This window comes from Lutra lutra, chromosome 7 (genome assembly GCF_902655055.1).
Source record: "Lutra lutra chromosome 7, mLutLut1.2, whole genome shotgun sequence".
NCBI classification, from domain to species: Eukaryota; Metazoa; Chordata; class Mammalia; order Carnivora; family Mustelidae; genus Lutra; species Lutra lutra.
Window position 1 is genome coordinate 63,221,459 of NC_062284.1, and position 21,859 is coordinate 63,243,317.

General features: G+C 49.5%; 1 protein-coding gene across 6 annotated transcripts in view; it reads right to left on the reverse strand.

The window, feature by feature from the left end:
- Positions 1 to 21,859, reverse strand: part of FRMD5 (FERM domain containing 5) — a 311,916-nt gene that overhangs the window by 33,586 nt on the left and 256,471 nt on the right. For all 6 annotated transcript variants that reach the window (XM_047735831.1, XM_047735834.1, XM_047735833.1 and 3 more), the window contains exons 2-4: positions 11,571 to 11,675; positions 7,872 to 7,914; positions 7,550 to 7,628 (exon numbers count right to left, since the gene is read on the reverse strand). In XM_047735831.1, the coding sequence (XP_047591787.1) occupies positions 7,550 to 7,628; positions 7,872 to 7,914; positions 11,571 to 11,675 (227 nt within the window). The remainder of the gene's footprint in view (positions 1 to 7,549; positions 7,629 to 7,871; positions 7,915 to 11,570; positions 11,676 to 21,859) is intronic.

The following is a 21,859-nucleotide window of genomic DNA, read 5'->3' on the forward strand; positions in this document are numbered from 1 at the left end:
AGCCAGGATTTGAGTTCAGGACTCTGAGACTCCCTTTTGTTGGCTCTTAGTCACTATGCTATATGGTCCTCCTTGCATTGTAACTTCTTCCAAGTTCCACAAGGAGTTGGGTGGACCCAGTCACAGTGGAATGGAATTGTTGGCTCTATTTTTAAATGTCTTTACAAGGAGTAGGTCTCTGATGTCAAAACATTACAGGTGCCCTGAGAAGAGCAAACACCAAGGGTATTAAACCCTTAAGTGTGTCACCTACTACAGTGATGCCTTGTCCTGGGGCATCTGTGGTGATTTAGAAATACGCCCACAGATTCTTTGATACTCCTCATTTCTGGAGGTAGAACTTAATTCTCTCCCTTTGTATGTGGGTTGGACTTAGTGACTTGCTTCTAACAAACAGAATGAAACAGAAGCAATAGTGTCTAACATCTGAGACTAGGTCATAAAGAAGTGAATCCTCTAGTCAGACCTTCAGATGACTGCAAGCCCATGGTAGACCCTGAGCCAGAGCCACCCAGCTAAGCCTCTCCTGAATTCCTGACCTACAGAAATGGAGTGATAATAAATGCTTGTCATTTTAAGCCAAGTTTTGTGGCATTCTGTTAGCCATAGATAACCAACCACAGAATCCCTGCGGGAGTAATGGAAATATAAAATTCCCCTAAACTCAAACAGTCTGAACCAAAAAGAAGTTGGGCCCCCCCTGGACAACTAGAGGTTTCCACTGCTTCTGTTTTCAGGCTGAAGAATAATACAGAGGATTCTATGCCCATTTGATCCCGTGAAAATGCTCAAAAGAAAGAGGACCATTGACCATGTAACTTCTGGGGTGGGGAGAGGTACCAACAGGTGACTACTGATTCAAGTAATTAACAAATGCAGGAGCAATTAAACCTTCTCTCCTAAGGCTCTGATATTCAAATTGTGGCCCACAAATCAGGGGGGCTCAGCATCATCTGGGAGCTTGTTGGAAATGGAGAATATTAGGCCCATCCTGGACCTACTGAATCATTTTAACAATATCCCCAGGTGACTTTAATATATAAAGTTTGAGAAGCACTGTCCTAAGAATATTCGAAAGCATCCATCTAACATCAGAAGGGACTGCTCTCCCCAAACCAATGGGAAGGTGAGTAATCTTGTCTGAAAGTTGCTAAGAACTCCGCTCCTCACTACCAACCACCACCACCAGCAGCAGCAACCCTGCTCTGCCCCAGTGTTTGCTATGAAAAACTGAAAGAAAAAGACATCATGTAGAGTGAATAATTAAGACGGGTCTACCAGATCTACCGGTCTTCACTGTTTCCCACAGTAAAAATGCCACACCTCCCTTTGGGAGAGAGGGAAGGAGGGGGAGAGGCAAAGCGGTTAGGAGGAGGGAGGGGGAGAGAGGGAGGGGGGAGTGCTTCTTTGCCTCTCACTGCTCTAGCTCCTACCTTCCACAGGCTTTGGCAGGATGTGGAAGCCAACCTTTTATCCCTTACTCACTGATCATTCCCTGGGCCTGAGTTCATATATCACTCCTGTACTTCTCTGTCTGTGTCCCCAATTCAGGGACAGCACATATTGGACTAAAGTAGATATTGAAAAGGGACAAGTCTCTGGACCGTGATTCTCAATGTGGCAGTGAGGAGAATGTCCCCTGGGGGGAGCATGTCAGAATCTGTGTGTGTCTCCTGGGTTTAAAAAAGCCTTGCTGGACCTTCTGATCTGTTCCCCTTCCCAACCAGAAGGGACAAACTCCTCCTGACACTGAGAACCATTGTCTTTATGAGGCATCTTTATTTTTTTAAAGATTTTATTTATTTGACAGAGAGAGAGCACAAGTAGGTGGAGCGGCAGGTAGAGGGAGAGGAAGAAGCAGGCTCTCTGCTGAGGAGGAGCCCGACTCAACTTGGGGCTCGATCCCAGGACCCCAGGATCATGACCTGAGCTAAAGGCAAATGCAAACGCTTGATAGACTGCACCATGGCACCCCATGAGGCATCTTTATTGATGGGTGCATGGTCGGTGCCTCAGTGAGCTGGGAAGTATACAAGTTTCCACTACTGAGTGGGGTTTCTTCAGACTAATGGAGGTAGGACAGCTACAGCGGGGGTCAAGGGTAAGACCACGGGAATACTGCCGGGCAATGGTACAGCAACTGCTGGGCAAAGGGGGACAAGTCAACGTCCTAAAAAACAAAGCACAGCTTTTGAAGTCAAGAAGAAGGGAGCTCATGAAAGAATTGGCCATCAGCTTCAGGGGACAGAGCTGTACTAGGTCCCCCTCCCTTTTCTGCCACAGTGACGTTCATCAAGCTTCATGTTTTGTTCACTGAAAGAGGTAACCAATGTGTCGCTGTTGTTGGACATGAGAATGTATTCCACATGACTCGTAGCATCCCTAGACCTATTCTCAAGAGAATGTGGCATAGTCTCCCCTGCCACACATGGGTCTAAGGAAGACTATCCCGTTGCCTGAGACACTGCCACTGGGGCCACTTTGTTACCAGGGAAGAGATCTGCCTGCCAGGTCTACCCAGCCCAGCCAGCTCCAGGTGAGCAAGCTAGATGGGTTACCCCATCTCAGAACCTGAGAATAGGAGTGAAAGAGCCTAATTCTCTCCTATGTGAGGCAACAGAAGACTGGACACGTAGAGTAACTTGTCTGAGGTGATAAACAGTGACCAGGATCAAGGAAGGCCTCCTGACTCAGGGCCTAATGCTTTTTCTACCTCCATGGTAATTCAGCTAGTTATTAGAGAGAGGGGGGTCCTAAATCAAGTCAAGAGAACTCTGTCACTGGAGAGAAATTCTCATTGGAACCAAAGAATAAATCAGCCTTAGACCAGATTTAAGACAACAGCTTATTCCTTAGGACACTTCTTTGGGTAAATTTTGCCAATCTCTTCTGGGCCTCATCTCCATTTTTGTTTTAATGCCAATGTTGTCCTAAATTAATGGAAGTATGAAATGGACTATCCGAAGGCAGAGTAAGTGAAAATCTAAAAAGACAGCCAAGGAAAACCTTTCTGTGACATGGACGTCTCTCCAAGGTGTTGGCTTTCTGATGTCAGAGGGTGGAGATGAATCCACAGATGGTTCCAGAATTAAAGGTTCTGACCTCTGGAAAGAACTGGTATCTCTTGAAGAGTTTCTCCAAAGAGTTCTTACTTCGGTCCTGGACTTTCCTTCATCAGATTCTTTGTCCCTGGCTTCCTCTATAATCTTATAGTCATCTCCTTGCAGTCAGAGATGTTTTTCAAATTTACTTTTAATATTCTAGAGACCCTGTACATCTTACGCCTAGCTCCCCTACTCACCCTTCCTCCCACGCATCATCCATCCATCCATCTATCCATCCACTTCTGAGCACTTACATGAGTCAGGCACTGCCACAGGTGCTGGGAATACAGAAGGGAACAAAACAGAACCCCCACTCCTATGGAGCTTACATTCCAGCGGAGAGAGAGACAGACAATAACAAAACAAAGTAATAATGATTTACTGAATGCCTGTTGTCAGCCATACACTGTACTGCAGTTTGTTGTAACTAGGCTCCATGCCTAATGTGGGCTCAAACTCATGACCCTGAGATCAAGAGTCACATGCCATACTGAGTGAGCTGGCCAGGGGCCCCCACACCATGCTGGTTAACATGCACCCTCTCCTGCAGTCCTCACCATGACTCTGGGAGGTGACTACTGGTTGTTTTTCCCTGCTTCATAGATGAGGACACTGACTGATTGGAGAGACTGTCCCTTGCCTTGTCTCACCAGTTAGTTAAAGAACCTGGAATCTGAACCCAGCTCTTTTCAACATGTTAGTCTGGGGTCGGCACGCTACGGCCTGCCACCAGAGTTTCCAGGGAAATAAAACCAATTTTACTGGAATGCAGCCATACTCATCCATTTAGGAGTCTCCGGCTGTGTTTGCACTGCAAAGGCGAGAATGAGGAGTTGGGCCAGAGACCATATGGTGCACAAAGTCTAAAATACTGACTCTCTGGCCTTTTATAGAAAATGCTGACCAGGCCATCTTAGCCTAGGGTAGGCTCAACTGATGTTCATCGAAGGAACTTATGACCCATAAACTCCATTCGTTCTCACATTTTATCCGGTCATTCTATTCATATCTTTTGTGAGCAGCCCCACTCAAACATGTGTCAGGCAAGATTGTTTCCTTAGAAGGTGGGGGCCCATTTGCACTCAGTTTCCTTCTACTATTTGATCTTTCCAAGAGTTCACACACCTGCGGTCCCTATTAAATGCCAAATCTGGAGCCTAATCCCCGTTTTCTCTGTCTTGTCTCTAGTTCAGACAAGGAAATCTATTTATTACTTTAAAAAATGACAAAAGAGATTAATCAGGATTTGGCAACTAAATTTATGATCTGGAGAGAGTCCAAGAGATAAATGGAAGCACAGTGCTTTATGCCTTATTTCATCCCTCCTCTCAGTCTGGCTTTATGGGAATAGCCGAGACGGCATTGAAATTTAGGACCGATATTGCTAGGAAAAAACACACTGACAGCTAAATTAGTTTGGCAGGAAGGTGGCATGAAGGGTTCCAAGCCAGGAATGAATTATGGGTATTGAGTGAGGCTGGGGCAGGTACCCGCTCTCTCAAGATCAGTAGGGAAATGAACGAGCAGAAAGACTCAGCTAATTCCAAGGCCTCCACAGAACGGCCAAATCAGGCCAAGGCACCCTGCACTTCACACCCCCAGCAATGCTTGGAAAATGCATCTGGGGAAGGAGGGCTGGTGAGGTGGAGAGCAAGGGGAGAATAGTCGAGGACAAGGACACTCAGCACAGATGTATGCAGAAGGGGGAGGCGCTCACACCCTTGCCGGTGCCTTTGAAGCTTGCTGACCTGGAGAGAGGCCTGGCCGTGGTCCTGGTGCTGCGCCACCAGGACTTGGATGACTGATTGCCCGGGAAAGCTTTTTCTCTGAGCCCTCAAAAGTTAGCTGCTTAAGTGATAGGACTCTAGCTGGTGGGGGAAAAGGACAGAGGAGGAGTGGGAAGTCTCAGAAAAGGAGCGCCTGGGACGCCTGGGTGGCTCAGTTGGTTAAGCAGCTGCCTTCGGCTCAGGTCATGATCCCAGCGTCCTGGGATCGAGTCCCACATCGGGCTCCTTGCTTGGCAGGGAGCCTGCTTCTCCCTCTGCCTCTGCCTGCCACTCTGTCTGCCTGTGCTCACTCTCGCTTCTCTCTCTATGACAAATAAATAAATAAAATCTTTAAAAAAAAAAAAAAAGAAAAAAGGAGCGCCTTTCCACCTCAACAAAGGAGAGAAGCCAGAGCTAACTGTACCCGTGCCCTGTGCAGAGCCCTTGGGGGTCCAAGGACCATGGACTCCAACCGGCAGCCTCTGCTGGGCACAAGGCTTGCCCAGGGCTGTGGGGGTGTGTATCACAAAGCACAAGACCCTCCGGTAGTGGTCAGTTCTCCCAACAATTCTGTGCAGGAGCTGTTACTCTCCTCATTTTATCAATAAGGGATCTGAAGGGGGCGCCTGGGTGGCTCAGTGGGTTAAAGCCTCTGCCTTCAGCTCAGGTCATGATCCCAGGGTCCTGGGATCGAGCCCCGTATCGGGCTCTCTGCTCGGCGGGGAGCCTGCTTCCTTTCTCTCTCTCTGCCTGCTTCTCTGCCTACTTGTGATCTCTGTCAAATAAATAAATAGAATCTTAAAAAAAAAAAAAAAAAGGATCCGAGCTTCCGGGTCTCTGCAGCCTCTGGATAGGAGAGTCTGTCCATTAGCATCATGGAGGAACACCTGATTTAGAAAATTCTCTTGTTAAGCGCTCCCCCTAAGGGACAAGATAACCACATACTTTTGCCCTTTAATCGAATCAGAAAGCCTGAGTGCCTGCAGTGCTCTCACCGGCCGCTGAGTTGTTAGAATCATCCCTGTCACTCTCGCTGCTGGTTGAGTGAGGTGGAGACCGGGCGATCCCGAGGTGTGGGGTTGGGAGGCAAGGTGCTAGGTTCTCAAGAAAGAGCTGTTAAGTTTGTCCAAACATGTGGACAGCAGCGTGGCCTTCTGGGTCTGCCCTGGGATCATCTCTCGGCAGGGAAGCAGGTGGTGGGGAGAGGGACAGGCTCGGAGTGAGGCTCGGACTCTGAAGGTCCCGAGCAGGGCGGGCTTGTGCTCCTAAAACTGCACAGTCACTCCTGTAATTGGATGAGCAAAGTGGGAGCCCCATCCACTTCCGTGCAGGTGAGCAGAACCTGCCATTTCCATGCCCAGTAAGGAGCATGAACACACCTCGCTGACCTCAGGGCTTCAAAGGTGTTGCCTGTGCGCTGTCCCTTGCGTCCCAAAGAAACAACCTTCCTCATCCTTCTGACGGTACCACCAGTTCTCCCCAGACTCCCCCTGGGGCCCATGTGAAGAAGCCTCTTTTCCTCCCCGTCCCACTTCTTTGCTTTCTTTGCACTACTTAGCCCCTTTATTTGCCCTCTTCTCTCCCCATTTCCTCGTTTTCCGTCTCTGAGAAACTGTAGCTCCTTTTATCTGACATAAAGCTAGTGGCACGCTCTTCTGAAGAGGAAGCAAATGTAAGTCTGTATTCCTTCTTCCCTCCTCTTTCCTCTCTTTGGAATTCTCCCAAGCAGCTAAGGATCTGGAAGGAAACAGCAAAGACTTAGAGGACAGAGTCTCTAACTGGCCATGACCTCATCCCAGTCTCTGCAGTCTCCCAGGTTTTAGGGGGAGCAGGGAGCCGGCATGCTCTCTTCCTCGGCTCTAGGCTTCCCTGGCCTCGCTCTTGCTCTAGGGCCCTGCCCTCTCCAAGGTAACACCACCATTCTGCAGATATCAAAATTAGGTATTTCTAATATAAAAATTAGGGGTCCCTGGTACAGAGCAAGATGTCTGAGGCAAGACTTTGAGAGTGAATTTGTCTCATATATACAAAACCCTGGGGAAGCTTTGAAGCGCCTACTCTTTGACTCTCTTGTAGGATGACATGGGCCCGGAAGCTCTTTCTCATCCTCAGGTGGTGCTGGATGAAACAGGTTTGATTCCACGCAGCTGTCTGCCCACCACAGAACACGGCCTCCACAAGGAAAAGTCCATCACGGACCGGATCCCTCAGCACACTGGAGTTTATCAACGTGGATTTACAATCTTCAGTATTTGCCGGCTTCTTCTGCAGTGTCCTGCTTTGGCATTTCCCAAGTACATGAGGCCACTGGAGTCTATTTCAAGCACCTGTTGCTGCCAAACAAAAGCAACCCACCCTCTCCAAAAACATCCACGGGGGCCACATCCTTGGTAAGAGAAAAAAATACTTTTGATTAATTAATGACTCCAGGTCCCTTTTATAGGTGACCAGTTTAAATGAAGTATTCACACTTGAAGGAAAGCTCACTCTGTTCCAGTTCTATTGAGTGGGTGGGCAAAGAAAGCATGTGGAAACAAAACGCAGAAGTAAGGTTCTATTTAGGAAGACTCCTTCCTTCTAAGAGTGAGGAGCTTCCAAAATAGAGGCTCTGAGAGGCTCCAGTCCCTCTTTCCCATCCTCTCCAACAGGTCTCTGTGGCTGCGGGAAGTTCAGCCTTACCTGGTTATCTCCTCCTTCAGGGCAGCAGGATCCGCAGGATAAAACTTCACGCGGAAACACATGGTGAACGGAGGCTGGGCTACGGAGACAGAGGCGTGCCCGTCTCAGGAAAGACCCTTCCCAGAGTATCACTGGGCTTCCCTCCCCACTAGGATGCACGGGCTCCTGAACCATCATGAGAAAATCCTCACAGGTTTAGGGCCAGCTTACATGGGAAATGGTGAACAATTACCAAGACTTACTGAACTCGGGAGGTTTCATCCCCCACCGCCCTGCCCCCACCCAGGGGTAGGCTTCCCACCTTTTCAGGAGGAAGACTTACATCTCAATTGCTTCACCACAGACTTTGTAAACTCCAACCAATGCTGCAACAGAGAACACAGGACGAGAAAACCCGAATGAGAAGCGGCGTCCAATATACCTTGTTGTACCCACTTGAGAGAACTGGACAGACTGTAGCCCAGGGTGAAAGCCTCCCCAAAGCTTGTGATATGTAGGCTTGGAGAATAGAGAGTGATAGGGTTTTTGGAAGTAAGGCCCCTATGGAACCAGCTGTGAAGGGGGAAGAGTTCCAGCTTTACATGTCATTTCTGGGCTTGCCTGGCAATGCTGCCTTCCAAAGCAGGGTGCCAGCGTTCCGAGCCGCATTCCCTGCACACCAGCAGGCACAAGCGAATGCACGTATGTGTGATGGGGACAAAGCCCCGCCTGTCTTGAGCAGGGAGATGCCAATGTTAGTGGGTTGTGTGTGTTCATGTTATGTGCCAGCTTTTTGAGGGGGGCAGGGCTTTTTGGGGGACAGGGGTGGGCAGGGGGGATAGAGGCTATTGGTCGGGGCTCTAGAAAGTGTCAACAGGTGGAAGTTCATCAGTGGTGAGAAGGCAGAAACGGCTGGTGCACACTCTTGTCTTTGTTTGAACAGCATATTGCCAACCCCTGTGTGAGGGTATACATACTCACATTCCTTGGCATCCGGGGATGTTTGAAGTCTCAGTCTCATAACATAACTAACCACAGCTAATGTGTAGGAAAGTATGGTTTTCCCCCCTGGATTTTTCATAGGGGCAGGACATAGTAGCAATACCTTTTTTCCCGTGTACTTAACGTTTGCAGGAAGGAAGCAACGAGATCATTCTAAACTGTTTCCCAGTTCTACATGAATGCTTTATAAAATCCTTTATTGATGTTTGTTGCTTTTATGCTAATCAGGAAATCTGAGAGTTTGCAGAGAGCTACAACTGCTGTTACTTGGGATTGGATTATGTGGAAGTAGACTGAAACCATTAGCCATAAGTTCTGTGAAGGCAGAAAACTGTCAGCCACTGGCACCTTGAACAGTGTTTGAGACACGGCTGCCAAACGGACAAAGGAAGCCAGTCCGTGCTGGGTCCACATCTCCCTCTTTTCTGGCTACTTCATTTAGTGTAACATCTTGGCCAAATCCTCCCTCTGGCAGGAAAGCAGCCAGGGCGGTGCAGACAGCATCCTGGCCTCCCGCGATTCCCAGCTCTCACCTTCTGGGCTGGGCTGCAGGTCACACAGCTAATGGACCCACTAAGAGCCAGTTCTTCCGTCAGCTCCACATGGATAATCTGGGCTGACATTCTGCTCTCTTGCTTCCTCTGATCTGAGTTCCCACGAGGCTGGCAACTCATTATAGCCACTCAATGTGGTTAAGAGGTTCTTCTCACATTACATGGCCCACTGCGGCTTGGCTTCACAGGGAAGCAAAGGCAAGAGATGAAATTGCATGGAAACAAGTGGGGTTTGAGGCTGAGCCTGTGAAGGTGGAGGAGGTCTGTCTGATCGGAGCACATCGGAATTGTGTGCAGCGAGGAGAACGCAGCGAGTGTCTGGGGCTCAATAAACAGAACGCCCCCAGGCACATGACTGATAGGTTAAAATCAATAAACAGTGGAAGACCGAAACTACAAGGAAAGACTGTGAGAAGCACTCTCAGCAGAAGGCAGGTGGAGCTGAACAACAAAAAGTCTAGTCCCCTTGGCGGGTGCAGAGGAGGACTTCAGTCTGCCCCGCAGTGAGAGCTCAAGAAGGGAGAGGCTGGAGGAGATACGAGAGGGGTATGAGGGGAGGGGACAGCTGTCACAGTTTGTCCAGGAGATTTTAAGGGTCTGATAGAGAAATCAAGAGAATCAGGATCCCAAAAAGAAAGTGATGGCCACAGTTACCTTTTATGGTGGTCTGGCTGAATCTGGGTCCCACAATCACTAGCAGACTGATAACATGAGATTGGGGATGAAGGGTCAGGAGAAGAGGAAAGACAGAGGGGAGTTTCCACCTGTCTTTGGGCCACTGGGCCAATGGGGCACGATCTGGAGGCTCTGGAGGCTGGAAAGGGTGCCTCCAGTTTGAAAGTAGAGGCTGAGAGCAAGGTGGGGCCCTGGGCCTGAGCCAGGAACAGGGGAGAGGGGAGAGACGGCAGCTCCTCCAGGAAGGACTGGGAGAGTTCCTAGACCCCATGGGGCACCTGTGCAGAGCAGGCAGTAAGGGGGTGGATGTGAGCTTGGGTTCTGGTGCCTCAGGGGAACCTAAGGGACCGGGGAGCTCATCCACTCCATCTCTACCACGAGTAGATAGATCTAGGGTGACAATTTCCCCACAATTCTCAAGAACCTTTCCAAGCCCCTCCACTCTCCTTAAACCCTCAGTACAGTCACACAGCTTCAGAAACTATCAGGTATGAATTCAGCTGGAACCTTAGGACCCACACAGAGTCTGGCATCGGACAGCTCCGAGTTGGAGACTGGCAGGCCATATGCCTTGGGCAAGTGACTACTTAACCTGAGATTTTATTTCCTCATCCAGAGAATGGCTATTTGACTTGTGGATACTCATCTCAATTGTGTAAAGATTAAGGAACATATGTGAAGCTTTTAGCTTCGTGCCTGATACAACTCAGTGCTCAACATACATCGGCTAAAAGGCGACACAAACCTGAAAAACTAGGTTTGTGCTCGGTGCACAGTTCAGCACACGGTAGCCACTCTGTACATGTTTCTTTCTCCTTTCCCCCATTTCCTTATAGTTTTCTATCTCCTTCTGCTTTTAATCTTGATTCCCTCCATGTACTCTCTTACTCTTCTCAAGCACATTTTGACCTAACTAGAAAATAGTGTTTTGTCCCTTTTTCTTCATAAGCCACTCTCTTTAGGAGATGGAGAGAACTTGGGGTAACCGGCCTTCCTTCTTAAGAAACAGCTCAGACCAAAAAAATAATAGGAAACTCTCTTGTAAAAACAGTCCCATCATTATATAGTAAATGGACACCTATACCATGTGAGGACATGTGGCTTCTTGGTGTCATGGCTCTTTTGGGGTCTTATACTCCGTTCCAGAGCTGAGGAAAGAGCTATGTCAAGACTGTGGAGACTTCATAGGGCAAAGGGCAGTTCAGGCTCTGGAAAGAGAGATGGACGACATCTGGAGAGCCACAGCAGGGAGGAAACAGGTCAGGGGAGAGGAAGCTGAGGGGGAGGCTGGGGCCTGGGGGTGATGGACCTGTTCTCATCTCTGTCTGGAAGGAGCTCTGTCTGTAGAGCAGAACAAGAACCACAGCATTGGCAAGGTGCTCAGAGGCCTACGTCAGTTGGGCTCTATCTCTGTGCTGCCCAAACTGGGGAAAGGTGAGGCCCTTCGTAACCAGAACTGTGTGCTTCAGCTCATTTATTAGAAAGCAGATGTGAGAAGCTCAGCCTGTGATCTGTGCTCAAAGACAAGAACGCCAGCCCCGCCACTCAGCCGCCAGCTGGCCAGCTTTGGGCAGATCACACCAGCCCTCGAGGCTGCCATCTCAGCATCTGTGAAACAACAGGCCACACTAGCTGAGCTCTGCCAAGGTGGCTTCCTGATCTCATTACGTGATCTGAAGAGGTGACACACAACTGTAGGGCCCGGGTGGCCCCTGATACCTAAGGCTACACTCAAGAGTGTGCATGGCAATTCAAGGCCTCAGGCTACTGACCAACCCTCTTCTCCATGTGTGCTTCGAATATTGACTTACCCGCTGCTTGTCTGGGTCCACAAAGCGGATCCCAAAGTAGTCTTTCTCGAGAAGGTTCAGGTGGTGGCAAAGAAGGTCAAACAGGTACTGGCCTTTGGCATCTCTCTGCAAAGCAAGCAAGCTCCATTGAGAAACGATAGGGCTTCTTCAGGGTAACCTTGTTTTGATTGCCATTAAAAATCATTCAAGGGCGCCTGGCTGGCTCAGTCGGTAGAGCATGAGACTCTTGATCTCAGGGTCGTGAGTTCAAGCCCGACACTGGGCCTAGAGATTAGTTAAAAAAATCGTCTGTAAGTTGGATGAGGGTATGAAGAGGGCACGTGTCTGTAACTGCGTCCTCCATATTGTAATGCATTAGACAGTCTCGAGTTCCAAGGCTTTTTGCACCCAGAAGGAGCCCAAGAATGCTTCATTCCACAAAGATGTCACAGAAGTCAGAGGAGAGTCAGGTAAGCCCAGTTCCAATCTCAAATGCATGAAGCTTTCAGAACTCGCAGGAGCGGGGCAAGTCAGTGTGGGACACACTGAGGCCAGCAGGCCTTGCCTCTAACGTAGATCCTGAATCCACCCACTTGTCTCCTCCCCATTACCAACCCCAAGGTCAAGCCACCACCATCTCTCAACACCCTCTATCCCCACAGCAAACAATGTGACCATGATTTAGACATGGGACATTTTATTGCTGAATATGTAACACAGGCATATGGATGTATTCGAACGTACGAAAGGATACACTAGGAAGAGTAGTCTCCCCTCCACCCTGGTCACCCTGTGCCTCAGTTCCCCTCCCCAGAAGCAACCCATGACCAGCTCCTTGTGGATCCCTAATGTGGCTGTATACACGAGCAAGCCTATTTACAGATACATCACTTTTTAAAATACAGTGGCAACATAGTTTATGCTGTATTCTATTTCTTGTTTTTTTCCTCCTTAGCATCCCTTGCGAATCCTTCCCTGGCAGTACATACAGACAGGCCGCGTGGTTTTTAAAAGCTGCAGACACTAGGATGAACCCACACTACTTACCCAGCTCCGTATTCAGGGAACTCCTTTCTAATCTGCTATTACAAACAATGTGGCCATGAACACACAGTGATCTTTAATTAGGTCACCGCTCTTGCTCAAGACTGTCAATGGCTTCCCATTGCTTTCAGAATAAAACCTAAACTCCAACCATGGCCTCCAAGGCTCTATACACCCTAGCTCATGCCTCCCATGAACTCCTCCCGAATCATTATCCTCACGGCTCCCTCGCCATGGCATCTCTCCCTCATGCCTCAAAGCTTTCGGCTCCTGGGGTCTGTGTACGCCCTCTGCCTGAACCGCCCCTCATGCAGCTCTTCTGGGGGGCCACACCTTCTCTCGAGGTCTCAGCTCAAATGTCCTCTCTGCAGAGGTCTTTCCCCTACAGAAAGGCCCCTCCCAATTATGATCCTTTTATCCTGTTTATTCCCTTCCTGGGACTTACAAAGGTCTGTAGTTATCTTGTTGATTTGTTTACTTGGTTTTTTTTCCTGCCGGCTCCCTTTCTACACTGTAATTTTCATATAGGCAGGAGCCCTCCCGCAGAACTTAGCATGGGCCCTGGCCTACCGCAGCTGGGTCCTCAACAATTAGTCACTAAATAAGCAAACAACTGAAGGGATAGAAGGTGGAGGGTTGGCCAAAAGTTTTCAAAAATTAGGAAATTAGGCCATTTCTAAACCTTTATCTTCTCCTTCAGAGACCAGCATCGGTATTTGGGATGAGCTGGAAGGAGGACGGCTTGCGGAAAGCCGTCAGAGTTATCTGGAGCTCTGCAAGATGGCAGTCTCTGGGCCTCTCCCCTGTGGTCTCTGCAGCTCAGTGGAGATGATCTCCTGGGGGGGTGGGGACTGTGTCTCATTTGCATCCAAAAGCAAGGCTGACTTCTAAAATCCAACATATCTCACCCTTGTGAAGGCCTAAGGGCCTGGTGCTGCTCCAAGAATGGGCAGACCTTTCCGACCTCCACAAAAGGTTTACACCTCACCACTTCCCTGTCGGCTGGAGCACCCTATACTTTCCAAGGAGAACTAGGGCAGGACAGCTGATCTCTCAGCAAATATCTTAAGAAGCTTTCCTTGCAGGATTAGAAGGATGAGTGAATAGGCAGCTCAAGTAAGGGAAGCAGTGCCATGAGGGCACCCGCCTTCCTCTCCTGCTGGCCCCATGCTCCCTCTCAGCACAACCCCAAGGCAGCTGCCCCTATCCTTACACCCTTTGATCTCCCACCAGAAAGAGCTACTCTCGGGGCAGACTTGTTACAAACCACGCAGGGACTTCGGGGCAGGTTTTGCAAAAGACTTCATCAACAACGGTCTCTTTGGGCAGGGACTGCCAACTATTTCCTCACTGATACCCCAGAGTGTGGGAAGAGCTTAAACTCTTCTGTAAGGTTCTTCCGGGAGCAGAGGAAATATGTTTAACTCTATCCCATGCGGCATGTCCTGTATTATTATCTCCCCCCCCCCCCCCAGCTACTGGACTGGAATATTAAGAACCAGTTGCATATTGTGAATATTTTTCTCTAAAAATTTTGCCTTGTATCGAGGGGGCTACTTCATGGTGATCAGTAGGGTGAGTTTTCCTGGCTGACATAGTTCACTTCCATCCCTACAACAACTGTATTAGCAGGAGCCTGGGGTAGCCATGGGGAACATGTGCTTGTGGGAGATAAATCACAAGAACTTTCAATGAGAATCATGTCTTCCATAAAAATATTTTTTATGAATAAAAATATGAATATATTCCATAAAAATACTTTTCATTTTCAGGAGCTGGCAGCTCGGATACACTCATAGGGACCTAAGCTGGCTTTGAACTTTATATTCGATAGATCCAAACTCAGAGTTCTCCCACTTCACAGGAAGAAAAAGAAAACATGGCTTTTCTCATCAGATTGTTGTGAAAAAAAAATTCCATTATACTCCCCTTATATCAATAGAAAAGGATCTTTTTCTTGCTACTTTTCAGCATCTGGTGAAACTGATGATCCCCACCATGAAGTCATAGTTCCCTCAGGTCCATCTACCGGTGGTAGAGGCATGGTTTTGAGCTACAAGGCTCTTAAGAGACTAATGAAGAGAAGCATCTTCATTTGCTGTTTCTCTGGCTGGGTGGGAGGTGAGGGGAATGGGGAGAGAGGCAGAAAGAGAGTGCCTCCTTATGGCAGAAGTCCATCAAGTTTAAATTCCAAGCAGAAACACAAAGGCAGAATCAACTCAGAGCACTGCCGTGGCACCCTTCACAGAGGGTTGTAACCCACTCTTGCCAGGGGCTGGTGGAGAGGCCTGAGGCAGCCTTTGGGCACAGGGTGCGGGGGGGCGGGTCTCAGTCAGCCGAACCATCACAGCAGCCTCCCTACAAGAAGCCATTGGCAGGGACAAGTTCAGGAATTTTAAACTTCCTGTCCTTGTACTTTCAGAAGCCAGCCGGCAGTGTCCAAGGATTCTCTATCCATGGTCTCCCTGCACGATGTCTAGGGCTTTCTGGAATATTCTGTGGCAGCCGAATCTTGTCTTTCAGTGGGACGCAAAGTCCAGGGAGTACTGTCTTCTTTTCCCATTGCCTACAGTTGCTCTGACGCCACATGCTAAACCCTGTGTTGTGTGAGGAGTGTTGTGCCACTGATTCCTCTGGAGAGACGGGCACTTGGGTTGATAGGCGACTACTGTTTCATCACCAGGCCAGGGTTCCAAGCCTGAGGATGCTTATCTTCAGGACGAGTGAGCTGCGGCAGAGCACCTGAATCCAGTGAACCCTCTGAGGTTATTCTCTTGCCAAAGATACCCCTGGGTCAAAATAACTTACTAAGCATCCACTTAAAAAATAAACTTATATTTTGTGAACCACAATAGGACCTATTGGAAAATAGTAGCTAGTAGTATTTGAAAATAATAGTGCATCTACATGCAATCCCTTTACTCTCTCTGTATGGTGTGCAGAGCGATGGACGGACTCTTTAGACTCACTCTGCAGCTCTGAGGTTGGGAGAATTCATATTCTCGCTCCTCCCTGGAGCTCCAGGCTCTGGTTCTCTGTTGTTTAGGAAGGAGACTGAGGCAGCAAGCAGTAAGCAGGCATGGGCCAGTGACCTAAACTATTCAAGGTTAATTGCATTTTCTGCCTCATAATCAATAACACTGGCCAGGAGTGCAGCTTTATTTTAGCCCATCGTGGGGTCAGTCCCAGGGACTCAGGCATCGCCCATCCTGATCAGAGCGGCTAATGCGTAGAAAGGTCCCCACTCATTAGGTCTCGCCTCATTTAATCAGCTTACCCGTGAGGTAGGCAGATTTTAAGTGAAAACTACATGAGTCTTGAAGAGGCCAAGAGCAATCACAACTTTCCCGGTCCCTGGGCTACGTGCTGTTAAAAAGGAAATGGCCACAGTTTCATGGGCCCTTAGAGAAGGTGGACGTGAGAGGGAGGGTAGTAGGCAGTGGGCACCTGCAGTCCAAGAGCACAAGAGCCCGGCGGGTGTCAGGATGCCACGGCAAGGAGAGGGTGCCTAGAGGAGAGGGCAAGGGCTAAACAAATCTCCTCAGGGACCTGGAAGGGAAGGATGCAGCAGCAGGGGTGGGATGGCATCCCAGCCTCTGTTCTGGCTCAGCTTTATATTTAAATTTCTTAGAAGCCAGAGAAAGCCTGCCTTCTTTATCAGTGTCCTCTGAACGCATGTGTGCACCCATGGCTGCCAGGTTCAGGAGCAGAGGAGGGGGAATGCACTTGAACATCCCAGAGAAACGGCCATGTAGCTCCTCTTCTCGGGGCGATGGCATGAATAAGCTGAGCCAGGAAGTGTGAATCAATGCCCGGGGAACGGTCCTGCCCCTGTGTTCACACGCTACACCCAGCCCAGCTTTCTGAGGCAGGAAGAGAAGGGGCCCGTGTGCCAATAGCGGTGGGGGGGGGGAGGGGCACAGATTTCTTAACCTCAGCACCTTCCACACTAATTTACATTTTTCTTTGAAGGGAGGGAACTCTTGCTGAGCTCCTGGCTCAGGAGTCCACTTTTCTTGCTTAGTCGTAAACCCACAAAATCTGTCCAGGAACTGCTGAGGCTGCAGCTAGAAGAGCCGCCAAGCTCCCTCTGGGAGAAGATGGAGTAGCTCATTCCCGGGAGCAAGGAAGCCATACCGTCTTTGCAGCAGGTCCCCCCAGATGCAGCAGAGTCATAGGTGAGCCTGACCAGGCATGCTCTCGGCTCCTTAATCTAGAGGAGACAGAAGCCTGGACTCGGCAGGGAGGCCGGGAAGGATAGGGTCCAGGCAGGTACTAGGGATCCAGGCCAAAGGGTCTGAGCCATGCGGCCAGGGGAGCCAGGTGGCGATGGGGCCCCGGGGGAGTGGCCAGACCCCAAGTGGAGAGAAGTCAGACTTTAGAAGGAGAGAATAGAGCTCACCCTGACTCCTGTAGCCACTGGCCTCACCTAGTTCTTACTAAAGGTAGCAACTTCCTGCCCCAACACCACCTCCCCCCATTTGACATGCAAACTGAGGGAGTGGGGGTGATTTTTATGATACAAAGAGATATCTGTAGGTTCAGATCCCAGGCATGGTGCCTCAGGGAGTCCTACTGGCAGTCCTTGCTGGGGTCAGAAAACAGCTGAGCTCAGTGCCACATGGTATGGCTTGTGGGGTGGGGGGAGGGAGGACACACATTCAGTCTGGAGCATGGAGGTCATTGTGTGCAAGCAAATGTCATGGGAGGGAGGACGAGTGCTCAAGCAGCACAGACGGCCAAACCAGACTCAACAAGATCAATTAAGACCCTCTGAGCAGAGCCTTCAAAGCTGCTGCTGTCCATTCCAGAAGAGTGGGGCTCATGGGAAGGCTGGACTTCCCATGAGGTACCAGTGGTGAAGCTGCAAGGGGCAAGGCGCCCTCATGCCTCTGCGGGTTCCCTGGGCCCAGTGAAGTTCCTGGGAAGGAAAAAACTCAGAGCTGGGCCTGAAAAAAAGCAAATTTGTCTATCTTTCCCAGACCGAGGCCAGTCTCATAAGTCATGGGACTCTTAAAAGTCTCCCTGTTTCTTGCTATCGACGGAGTGCACTTCTGTTGTATTTTTCCAGCCAGCACCGAGTATCTCAGTGGACTAGTCATGTCACAGCTGCAGAATTACTGAAAACTCAGCCAGGCTTGTTTAGGGAAAACTCAGTACTTTGTATTTTTGTACTCTGTGAAGCTCATATTCTCTCTGACACACACACTCCGTGCCTCTCATAAAATGTTGCTTCAGATCACTCGTAAAGAAAGCCCAGCATTTTCAGGCAGACAGACCTCTCCTTGCCCCCAACCCTAAAGATAGACTAACAACTTATTTTGTTGCCTCCCTGCTCCTTCTCTTTTGCAAAGGGCAAATGCACATGCTATTTGGCAAATCTGGGCATTTCTGGGGCTGTAGGGAGGGGGCCTGGATGGCCGGGATCAGCAATATGGCCAGCTCAGCAGTCTAACTGGTTCTTCTAACCCTGTAGCTATTCCTTCAATTTCCCTCCCTCTCAGCAGAAAACTGTTTATCTGCCTGTACCAACAAACACGATGGATTCTGAGATGGACACAGCCTGTAAATGAAAGAGGCCAGGATTTTTGAGTCCTAGTGCAGTCTCCTTTTCAACTATTCTCTCAGGTCACTCATGTTCCCTAGAAGCCAAGATGGAGGCAAAGGGAGCAGAGAGGGGAAAGGCTCTGGGAAGATGGAGGCACGTGGGGATGAGCCCCAGGCTTAGAGTCAGGGCCCTGCTCTGTCGCTTCTCAGCTTGTGACCTCAGACCTGTCCCCTGATCTCTCCGAACTTCCATTTCTTTATCTATGAAACAAGGTTAATACTACATCTCTCCAAGGATTATTGTGAGGCTTAAAATAAGAGACAAGATATACATAAAAACCCTGTGTATTTTTTCGACCAAATTCCTCTGCTTCCTGTGATGTTTTTTCTTTAGGCTGAATGAACTTGAACATGAGGAGGTCTTAGCAATGATCCACTGCACTCATGGAACAGAAGACAGAAGAGAAGAACACTCCCGTGGGTTCTGGCCATGGAATGTACCCTGACTGATGGGGATGGCCACCATTTTGGAAGTCTGCCCCACAAGGCTCTCAAAGCACGGATTTGTGTCTTCTCCATACTCCAAAGCTACTTCCCTAAGACTAGGTTGGAAGAAGGGTAGAAAATATCAAATATATGCCATCAACCCAAATCCCCCAGGGGCCTGACAGCTTCTATTCTGTGCCATGGAGACAAAGGCAGAGCTTATGACCGGCTCTTGACACGTTCCTAATGCTTGGGAAGGAGGAGCTGAGAGCGGTGGGGGATGAGATACAACACAATTCCAACAGCCACTGTCCCCTTTAATGCCCTGGCATTAATTAGAGTAAAAAGAGAAAAACATTTGGCAAAAGGTATTTCATTAAATTAACCCAGAGCCTCTGTCTATCTCAAAAAACATAACTGGTTCTCTCTGGTGTTAAAGCCAGGGGAGCTAACTCTTGTCTCAGACTCTTCTAGGTGGAATCCTCAGGGGTCTGCCTGGCACATAAAAGGGGAAGGATGGACAAGCAGAGCCCACAGTTCTCTGATTGGAGCCCCGCGTTCGCCAAAGCTCATTCTGCCACTCAAAGCCACTGGTACTTGCAGCTGGGACAGACAGGGTATGCTCATTGCCTCTCTTGAGAAGGATGGCCAGGGTCCCCCTTGAAAAACCCCTCATTGGAGTAATGAGAGCTCTGAGGCCAGGTGCCAGGGCCTGCCTGTCTGTGGTCCTGCAGGGGGGGCCCACCTCTCTGAGTGCCTCCCTTCCTAGCACCAAGTGGAAACAATCTCGCTGGCACAACACAACTGAGAGTCATGGGAGAGGACGGAGACAGCTGGGGTCAGGGGCCAAACAGATGGCAGAGAGACAGTTACTGTACACATGCTGAGGCCTGGGAGAGCAACACGATAAAACCTAGATCTCCCAGCAGCGGCTGCCTCTAGGTAGAGGGGATGCGGGTGGGGGCAAGCTAGGAGGCAGATGGACAGCTCACTTCAAAGCAGAGTTTCCTTGACAAGCAATGCATTCAGAACCACACTGTGCCCTGGACCAGGTTCTCAAACTTCAGCCTGCATCACCCCGAGTGCTGTTAAAACAGAATGTGGGGCCGCTGTCCTAGGGCCGCTGGTTTGGTGGGTCTGGGCCAGACCCTACAATGTGTGTCTCTAACAATGTTCCCAGGGGATGCTGCTGCTGGTTGTGGACCAGTAGACCTGATCCATCCCTGTCCAGCACCTGCTGGTCCCGAGCTGCTCTGGGAGCATAGACCGCAAGGATGAGGGAGGAAACGCAGACATTTGAATTCCACCGCAGCCCAGCTCGGACAGCCAAGTTCTCACTTGCGTTCTGCCCTCACCATGTCACACACAACAGTACCGACTTCAGAGCATTAGGCTTGCAAAAGAAGTACCCCAGAGAGCTCTGCTCCTTCCTGCCAGGTTTTCAAATTCTGCCTTTTATGACAGTGGGCAGCTGCCCAATTCCGGCTGGAAAGTTCAAGCCCCCAATTACCATTTACTTTCGATGGCTAAGTAGCTCAAAACTCACTGCGCTTTTGCCATGAACTAGATCATCACAAAGTAACGCCAGCAGTTACCCTCAAACCTGATTCAGAGAACAAGTTCCTTCCCGCTCCAGTTTTGCTGTCATTGGTAGGGAGTCTGTTTCTGAACCTTTTCCCTCCTGGCCTCTAGGGTCTCTTATCTAGGAGGTGGGTTGGGAGCTGCCCCAGACCTCTGCCTGCTGCTCCCTTCTCTCTGGCTTCTCAGTCAGACTTCCATCTCGGTGCGTGACCTGCCTCCCCTCTCCTCTCTCTTTTCCAGGACAGGATCCAGCTGGTCTCCCATCGGGGGTGGGGAAATGGGTGGGTATAGAATGTGTGCCCCGGAGAGGTCATTCCACGCCAAGAAGGCAAGTCTTCTGTGTTGAGCATAGACCAGGGAGATGGGGAGGCGGAGTGATGGGAGAAAGGAAAGGCACATTCTTGGGCAAGTCATTTTCCTCTCTGAGCCTCAGTTTCCCTCTGTCTAAATGATCCCACATCCCCTTATGTGCCCCAAGTCTCTGATTCTGTTATTAGTTGACCAGAGTAATCACACTCCAAGCCCATGTTCTCTTCAATGAGGATAAAAAAAGTTCAACAGAGAAAAAGCTAAACATGTAGCTGTAGAAGGTAGAGGTTTAACACATTTATTGCTAGTTTAATTAATTTAAAAAACTCGAGGCTGTTGCTCAAAGTAAATGGAAAGAGTAACTAAATAGAATTCATTCAATTCCAGAAACCGCCTCTAGCAGGTCTAAGACAGTGAAGGCCATTGTGTGAAACTATTATCTTGCTCTAGTCTGGGCATTTTCTATTCCGCTGTGAGCAAAGGAAAAATCCTATCAGATCATCCAGTGCACATCTCTGGCCTCACCCAGTGAAGACCGCTGCAGAATCTTCTCAGGGTGGGTCCTGAGACTACCTCCCACTCCCCTCCAAGCCCCCGTTTCCCTGGCTATAACCAGAGTGGTAGTGGGATTTCTGAATTTCTATTTGCAAGGGGTTCCAGGAGACAGTCTGGCTCTTTTATTTGCACAGCCCTGTATATAAGAGTAACTCAACTGTCCAATAAGGAAGGGATAGGGAATGACAGAGATGGGAAGGAGCTGACCAAGTGTCCCTTCCAACCTCATCCTTCACTGTCCTAAATTTACCCAGAGGCAGAGCCTCTGAACCTGCTAAGGTAGAAGAGAAGGGTGTGCTGAGGCAAGTGCCTCTGGGTCCATGAACTCGTTAGTTTCCTGAGGGTTCTCCCAGATGTCATAATTCAGGGGCTGAACAGCAACAGGTGCCTCTTGGTCTATAAATAATTCTCGGGCTTGGAAATGTATCTGCTAACATGCACTGAGAGAGGACCAGATCCCCAGGGCATCAGGTGAAAACACGGTCCAGGGCTTGTGGTATGAAGGAAAAAACAAACAGAGGAAGCAAGACTTCTGGAAGTATGTTGCTTCCCCTCTACCGTTTTTCAGCCTGAAGAGCAGGAGAGAGAGCAGGGGAGGCAGGAGCCCGGAGCCCAGCATACCCCCGAGGCCTCTGACAGCTCCCTGTCATCTCTGTACCTCCCTACAGCAAGGCCACCAACACTGAGACCAAGGGTCCCCTGAGGTCTGCATGGCAACACTGGTCGAGATGTTGCTGCTGAAGAAAATCTTGCACTGCAAAATCTGCTGCAAACTGAATCTTGAGTAA